An 8,784-nucleotide genomic window follows, 5' to 3' on the forward strand; every position below is an offset into this window, starting at 1 on the left:
GCTTTCATAGTTCTGTGTGTGTGGCTTTCCTGTATACCTTTGTGGTGAATTCTCCGTTCGGTGTCCCTGGTAGTGATACTATGTGTCTGAGTGGGATGTCTGGTTTGTGCACTTTAGGTAGTCCATAGAATCTGGGGGTGTTGTTGCTTTCAGGTTTCATTCTTTGTAGGTCCGACCTGGTTATCTGTCCGTTTTTTTGTAGATTCCTCAGGGTGTTATTTATCCTTTGGTGATCTGTGGGGTGGGGTCAAACTCCCTCTTTTGGTAGGTGTTGGTATCTGCAAGTAGTTGTTGTGCTTTTTGGGTGTATTCTGCTTTGTCCAGGATGACCGTCATTCTGCCTTTGTCTGCTGGTAGTATGATTATGTTCTTATCGTTTCTTAGTGATTTTAGTGCTTCCCTCTCCTTGGTGTTGAGGTTATGTGTTTGTCTTTTCCTTGTTATCAGAGGTACGATACTTTGCCTCACTGTTTGTTGTGTCTCTTCTGTCAGTCCATTGTTCCTGAATGTGCATTCTAGTGCTGCTAGGAAGTCTGCTGTCTTGGCGTCCCTGTGGTTGTAGTTGAGTTCCTTGGCCAGTATTGTTCTTTCCGTGTCTGTGAGCTGTCTGTGGGAGAGGTTTTTAACCCAGGTGTGTGTTGTGGTGTCCTCTTTGTTGTGTGTTAGTTTGGCCATTTTTTCTTTTAGTGCCGTTTTTTTGCGGTGTGTGGTCCTGTTCTGTCCTATGGTGACAGCCCGTTCTATGGTCTGGGTCCATTCCTGATTAGTGGTTTTTGAAATTAATGACTTTTGGCGCGCAATTACTTGTCTGTATTTGTGAAGTCTGTTGTGCGCGTCTGTAATAATTACCTGGATCATCCTGAATCCGTTCTGTCTGGCTGTGTCTCTAGCTTGTGGGTTGTTGACTGGCGGTCTGTATCTGACACATGAAAGTCGTTAATTTCAAAAACCACTAATCAGGAATGGCCCCAGACCATAGAACGGGCTGTCACCATAGGACAGAACAGGACCACACTGCACAAAAAAGGCACTAAAAGAAAAAATGGCCAAACTAACACACAACAAAGAGGACACCACAACACACACCTGGGTTAAAAACCTCTCCCACAGACAGCTCACAGACACGGAAAGAACAATACTGGCCAAGGAACTCAACTACAACCACAGGGACACCAAGACAGCAGACTTCCTAGCAGCACTAGAATGCACACTCAGGAACAATGGACTGACAGAAGAGACACAACAAACAGTGAGGCAAAGTATCGTACCTCTGATAACAAGGAAAAGACAAACACATAACCTCAACACCAAGGAGAGGGAAGCACTAAAATCACTAAGAAACAATAAGAACATAATCAAACTACCAGCAGACAAAGGCAGAATGGCGGTCATCTTGGACAAAGCAGAATACACCCAAAAAGCACAACTACTTGCAGATACCAACACCTACCAAAAGAGGGAGTTTGACCCCACCCCACAGCTCACCACTAGGATAAATAACACCCTGAGGAATCTACAAAAAAACGGACAGATAACCAGGTCGGACCTACAAAGAATGAAACCTGAAAGCAACAACATCCCCAGATTCTATGGACTACCTAAAGTGCACAACCAGACATCCCACTCAGACCCATAGTATCACTACCAGGGACACCATCACACAAACTGGCTAAAGAACTACAGCAGAAACTGAAACACCTGATCAGCGGATCCAGACAATCTATACAATCAACGCAGGAATTCTTTGACATCATCAGAAATATACACATAGACGACGAAGAAACTATGGTCTCATTCGACGTAACGGCTCTGTTCACCTCTATTGACAAACCCTAGCCAGAGAAACAATAGCCAACCTGCTGGACATGCAGAACAGACAACAGGACGTTGAACCTATCAACAAAGAGGGCATACTTAAACTACTGGACTTGTGCCACACAACACACCTCACATTCAACAACCAGATATACGAACAAATCAACGCAGCACCCATGGGATCACCGATCTCTGGACTCATAGCAGAAGCAGTAATGCAAAGGTTAGAACAAACAGTCTTACCACAAATTCAACCCAAACTCTGGGTCAGATATGTTGACGACACCTTTGTAATCATTAAAAACACAGAAATAGAGAAAACACACGGGATCATCAAATGCCACACTAACAGGAATCCGATTCACGAGAGAGGAAGAAAAGGATAACCAACTCCCATTCCTAGACGTGATGGTACAGAGAACACCGAACGGAGAATTCACCACAAGGGTATACAAGAAAGCCACACACACAGACCAAGTCCTGAACTTTGAAAGCAACCACCCCAACACACACAAAAAAGGTTGCATCAAGACACTATTCAAAAGGGCCACAACACACTGCAGCACACCAGAACTGCAAAAAGAGGAAGAGGAACACCTATACAAGGTATTCGCCAAAAACGGATACCCGCGCAATTTCATCAACAGATGCCTAAGAGAAAGACAACGGAACGAGGACATGCCGCAACCCAAAGGACTAGCCACACTACCATACATCAGGAGCATTTCAGAACTGACAGCCAGACTACTGCGACCACTAGGACTTATAACAGCACACAAACCAACAGCCACCCTCAGACAACAACTCACCAGAACGAAGGACCCGACACCCAGCATGATCAAAACTAATGTAGTGTACAAAATCCCATGCAAGGACTGCACAAACACTATATAGGACAAACAGGAAGACAGCTAACGATCGGCATCCATGAACATCAACTAGCCACGAAACGACACGACCAGCTATCCTTAGTAGCCACACACGCAGACGACAAGCAACATGAATTCGACTGGGACAACACTACCATTATAGGGCAAGCCAAACAAAGAACAGCCAGGGAATTCCTGGTAGCATGGCACTCATCCACAAACTCCATCAACAAACACATCGACCTGGACCCAATATACCTGCCACTACAGCGGACAGCTGAAACTGACAACCGGAAGCGGCAGGGACAGGCCACTATAAATGCCGGAGGAAACACCACAGAAGCGCTTCACAGGAGGCTCCCAAGCACTGAGGATGTCACCTAGACAGGGGACGGAACGTTTGCAACAAAAATTTCCAGCTCGGCGAACAGAACCACAACAACGAGCACCCGAGCTACAAATCTTCACCCAAACTTTGAACTCTTATCTTATTAAGCAGCTTCCTGTGTGGCACCTTGTCAAAGGCTTGCTGGAAATCCGAATAGGTCATGTCCACTGTCTCTCATTTATCTAACTTGCTCATCACCTTCTCAAAGAATTCTAACAGATTTGTCAGGCATGACCTCTCCTTGACGAAGCCATGCTGACTCAACCCTAGTTTAGATGCATTTCCAAGTACTCCACATTCACATCTTTAATAATGGCTCTAAAATCTTACCAGTGACTGAAGTCAGACTAACCAGCTTTTGTTTCAAGTCTTCTGCTCCCTTAAACAGAAATATTACATTAGACACCTTCCAGTTCTCTGGGACCCTCCTTGATTACTGAAAGATCACAGCAATACCGCTCCAATCTCCTCCAGAACTCTAGGGTGTACTCCATCTGGTCCGAGTGATTTGTCCACCTTCAGACTTTTCAGCTCCCCAGCACCACCTCCTTAGTGATGGCCATTACACATCCCTTTGGCCCCTGACTCTCTCTCGAGGTTATTGTGTGTTGTTGGTGTCTTCCACTATGAAAACTGATGCAAAGTATCTATTCAGTTCCTGTGCCATTTCTATGTTCCCCATTACTACTATTTTCGCCTCATTTTCCAGTGGTCAAGGTCCACTCTTGTCTCTCTCTCTCTTATTTTTTTTAGAAATCTAAAAAGGTTCCTGCATGTTTAGGCCACACTAGGAACCTGCATGAAGAACAAAAGGCACACATTATCTGCATTGAATAAAATAATACTTGGATAAGAGAGGCGGGAGAAAAAAAGTACAAAGGAGGAATATACTTAAATCAAAACAGTTTGTGATCTTGTCTGTGTAATGTGGTTGGGAGAACACTGAGGAAATAATTTGGTAGCACCTATTTATGATTCATGTATTTATTCCAGTTATTTTATAGAATATTCATTAATCTTAGAATAAAATCCATACTTTTATTATGCCTAAAATGACAAAACATGTAATTTTATTCTCGTTGGTTTAATTGACTGTTTTACTGAAATGATTGACAAATGACATCAGAATTTTTTCAAAAGAAGTTTAATCTGTTTTTAGCTCTTGGGTAATATTCTCCAGTGGGATGGTCTATTACCAGAACATATTCTACAGGACTTGGGTCTAAACAAGCTTCTCAATCGTTACATTTTACTGAGCCTACAAAACTCCCTGAATCATTCAGGAAATATAGACAAGTGTAAAAAGGTAAGTAATAGTCATAGATGTATTACTTGGTAAGTTAATTGGGATGGTGTATGTAAACTTCAAAATGCAACTTTTTAAAAAAAAAACATGGCTGTAAAATTTAAAATTGTATTGCAGGAAAATTTCCCAAAGTGCTGTTTGTGTAATGGTTAAATTTGGTTTTTCATGTATTCTGATGGATAGTCATGTTAGGATTTATACATCCCATTCTTGCTTGCTGGAATAATGTACCAATTTATAGGGATATCACATTTAATGCTGACTTAAGTACTGATCCACAAAATAATTTCTTGTTGTACCATGTTCTTCAAACAGCTGCTACTTTTGAGAATTCTCAAACATCACACAGACCAATCATAAAGGTCCTTTGAATAAGGGAAGCCAACTTCAGCATGGGAACCGTTGGCGTGGTTTATTTATTTATTTCCCATTCTTGATTGCAGTCGATAACGTGGTGGGGAACTGCAGTGCTATACAATATAGTTTTTAAACAATGGAATGCCTTATTGGTCTATATATGATGCAGATTTTTAGAATACTATTCAGTAATTTAAGATACACAGGCTGGTACCTATTAAAGGAAAACCTGATCTTATCGATAGAACCCATAGCTTGAGGGGTACCATTCAGAACAAGCAGTGCTGACGAAAATCCATAGGCTCTCCTATTCTGCCTGCCTGCCAAAGGTATATTGCCAGGGTTCAGACAATGCTAATCAACCTATTGGCCATGTTTTGAAGACATCGTCCATGTCTATCAACTCCAGAAGCTTTTGACTCAGAGGAAGAACACTATCCTGTATGCCTCAACCACAGCCTACAACAGGGTAAAACGACCAAAGAAAAGTTTCATTATCTCTGTACCTGAGTAAGTGAACAGATAGACTGCTCAGTGGAAAATATTTTGACTGATACCGAATTGACAAATTCGGTTCCAGTGTAACTTTTACAATGGTAAAGTGGTGTATTCCTCTGAATTTATTTTTCATAAATGCAGCATTTTCAATGGTCACTCGAAATTTTACAATTAAGCCTAGTGTTAAGTGCTGAAGACGTCATTTGCTGTGGCAGCCAGAATTTGACTTCCAAGCTGCAATAGTCAAACCAAAAAGAGTCTAAAAGCCTCTCATAGTCATACAGCATGGAAACAAACCTTTTGGTGCAACCAGTCCATGTTGACCATAAACCCAAACTAAACCAGTCTCACCTGCCTGCTCCTGGCCCATGTCCCTCCAAACCTTTCCTATTCATGTACTTATCCAAATGTCTTTTAAACATTGTAGTTGTATCCTGATCCACCAATTCCTCTGGAAATGCATTCCACACATGAACCACTCTCTGGGTGAACAGTCAAGATTTTTTTCCCTGGGGAGGGGAGTTGAGTCCAAAGCTAGAGGGCTTAAGGTGAGGATGGAGAGATTTAAAAGGAATCTAAGGGGTAACGTTTTCACACAAAGGATGGTGTGTGAATGAAATGAGCTGCCAGAGGAAGTGGGGAGGCTGGCACAATTATAACACTTAAAAGCCATTTTGATGGGGATATGAATAACAAGGGTTTGGAGAGATGTGGACCAAATGCTGACAAACAAGACTAGATTAATTTTGTATATCTGGTCGGCATGGATGAGTTGAAACGAAAGGTCTGTTTCCATACTATACATCTCTAATTCCTTGGTGTAAACTTGACAACCTAATGGCTACAATATTATGAATTTTTGCTTTGCAAATGTCTTAGCTTATTTTAACATTATACTGCCTCTAAAATTGACATCTGTATAACTTGTTTTGATATTGGAAAAGATATATTGACTCTTTTCCTTTTGTTATTTGCAGATAATAGCTTGCTTTCCTAAATGTTGGTTTGAAAATCTTGAAAGACAAAGTAGCATTCCCCAAATGGAAAACTTATGTAGGTATTTGTTGCAATCTATTCGCACCATATATGAAAATAATTCAAATCCAGATATGGAAAACAATGGCAGGTAAATGTTCTAAAATATATTTTCTTGGGGACTTCTCTTGTATGTCTTGATAGTTGGCATTCAGATGTCTATTGGAGATAAATTATATTTTTCCACTTTTATCAATTGTAATGTTATAGAAGAAAATTACAAAATTTATTTTTTCCTCTTTGAAAAGGTCTAATTTCAGGGTGACAGACACTTGCACAATAGCTGTCAGCTAAAAACAGGCCATAACATTAGAAAAAACTGCCTCATCTTGAATCAAGCCTTAGACTAAATAGTGCAAGTATGCCAATTTGGTTGACATTAAATGCTGAACCACAGTTCATATTCTATGTTTATATAATACAACTGTACTTTGTGCACAATCTATTGTAGTGAATGGCTAGGTATCATGATCAGATTTGGGATAGGGGAATTGTAAGTTTTAGAAGTCGTAAAATTGTTGGTGTGCACATATTCTCCTGTAGATCCAATTGTTCAAGAATCAAAAGTAGGCAGCATTCACGGAAAGACCATTTTGACAGTATGCCTGTTGGTTTATTTGAATGGTGTTAGTTTTCATGTTCAACTGAATACAATTAACTCAACCTGAAAAGTCCATGTCCAGTTAACAAAATTAAATCTGCCCCAATGAGTCCATCCAGAACCGTCAGTTGTGAATGTATTAGATTAGATTATTTACAGTGTGGAAACAGGCCCTTTGGCCCAACAAGTCCACACCGACCCGCCAAAGCACAACCCACCCAGACCCATTCCCCAACATTTACCCCTTCACCTAACACAATGGGCAATTTAGCATGGCCAATTTACCTAACCTGCACATTTTTGGACTGTGGGAGGAAACTGGAGCACCCGGAGGGAACCCACGCAGACGGGGGATAATGTGCAAACTCCACACAGTCACCCACCTGAGGCGGGAATTGAACCCGGGTCTCTGGCACTGAGGCAGCAGTGCTAACCACTGTGCTACCCCCATGTATGGTTTATTTACTAACATTTTGTTATGTACAATATACAGAACAACCTCAGATCATTTTAAATCCTTAATTTTCAATTGTTTTGTCTCTCCAGAGAAGAAATGAGAGAAATAGTTCATCTGTTGATCTCAATTCGTGCCTTGGATCATGCGGAGATCATTGTCAACGAGTTTAAATTAGAAGACTTGAATTGGATTTTCAAAGGAAACTGATGAATATGAACTGTCTTTCCACATATTGCTTAATGATTATACCTAAGCAATGAAATTTTTCATCATGATGGTGCATTCAACAATGCTATGACTCTCATCGATGACTGTGGTATAAGGTCAAAAATCAAATGACACCTGGGTTATAGTCCAACAGGTTTATTTGAAATATCGAGCTTTCACGATTCAGCTCCTTCCTCAGGCATGGTATAATTGAGAGGTATACGACAGTATTTATAAGTAAAAAGTTAATTTTAAAAGTAGCTACCCTTGATGAATCCTTTTATCAATTTGGAGGTAGACTGCTGATTAAAATGCAAAATCAAAATTCCTTTCAAGTCTTTATCCCTGGACAATTGAAGGAGTAAGAGATGACTGCTCAGGTTAGACAATGCACTTTTAAGTGTGAGGTCCTGTTTGGAGTCTCTCTGTTTTAAGCTAAGGGTAACTTTTTTTGACAAAAGAAACTTGAATGAAATAATTCCCCTCAGCGTATGTGTGGATGTGAGAGAGAGTGTAAACACGCCAGTGTGTATGTGGTAAAAATTAGGGGAAAAGAAATTGGAACTACTGAAAACCATTTTAATTCCACAATTGTTAAAAATCCTTTTTACAATATATGCAAAGTACAAATTTCTCAATTTGTAGTTTTATGGAAGTCAGATCTGAAAAGTTACTGACAACAACATACATTTTTTTTTGTAGGACTGTGCATGTGTAATAATTCAAGTGGGCTGACTTGTGATTAGGAACTTCCAAATTGTGAATCATAAGGGATCACTGACTTTCATGCCTTAATTTCCTGTATCAGAATGGTCATATTAAATGTAAAAGCAGCAGCAGCCTGAGTGATTTAAAGTAAAGCTTTTCCCCAAAAAACTGTTGTAAATTTTAATTTTCTTATCCTCATGTACATAAAAACTTTTCATCCAGAAAAAATACCATGGGAACAATAGTTTCCCTAACTGCCATCTTTGAAAAACTTATTTGGCTTTTCCTTGATAGTGATTATCATTTTTTCTAGTATTGGATCACTATCCTTCCATGTCTGGATTCAGATTTGTAAAAATCAAACAAATGGGTAAACTTGTTGGAGTATTTACAAGTCTGGATTATCAATTTGTGTAAATTCTTTAAAGACTGTATGAAGTATGGTGTGATAGACATTTCATTTTGCTATATATAATTTATAAGAAATGTTATTGTTCAATAAATCAGTTTTCCAAGATCTGTTGCAATTTCATTTTGTTTTTC

The 8,784-nt window shown here is 39.9% G+C and overlaps 1 protein-coding gene across 1 annotated transcript in view; it reads left to right on the top strand.

Moving 5' to 3' along the window:
* Positions 1–8,758, top strand: part of LOC122544031 (intron Large complex component GCFC2) — a 60,482-nt gene extending 51,724 nt beyond the window's left edge. Inside the window, exons 16-18 of the mRNA XM_043683047.2 lie at positions 4,232–4,378; positions 6,211–6,359; positions 7,416–8,758. Of these exons, the coding sequence (XP_043538982.2) occupies positions 4,232–4,378; positions 6,211–6,359; positions 7,416–7,533 (414 nt within the window). The 3' untranslated portion in view covers positions 7,534–8,758. The remainder of the gene's footprint in view (positions 1–4,231; positions 4,379–6,210; positions 6,360–7,415) is intronic.
* Positions 8,759–8,784: the final 26 nt, after the last annotated feature.

This window comes from Chiloscyllium plagiosum, unplaced genomic scaffold (assembly GCF_037043375.1).
Source record: "Chiloscyllium plagiosum isolate Xiang-an unplaced genomic scaffold, Cpla_swu_hap1 HiC_scaffold_3, whole genome shotgun sequence".
In the NCBI taxonomy this organism is placed as follows: Eukaryota; Metazoa; Chordata; class Chondrichthyes; order Orectolobiformes; family Hemiscylliidae; genus Chiloscyllium; species Chiloscyllium plagiosum.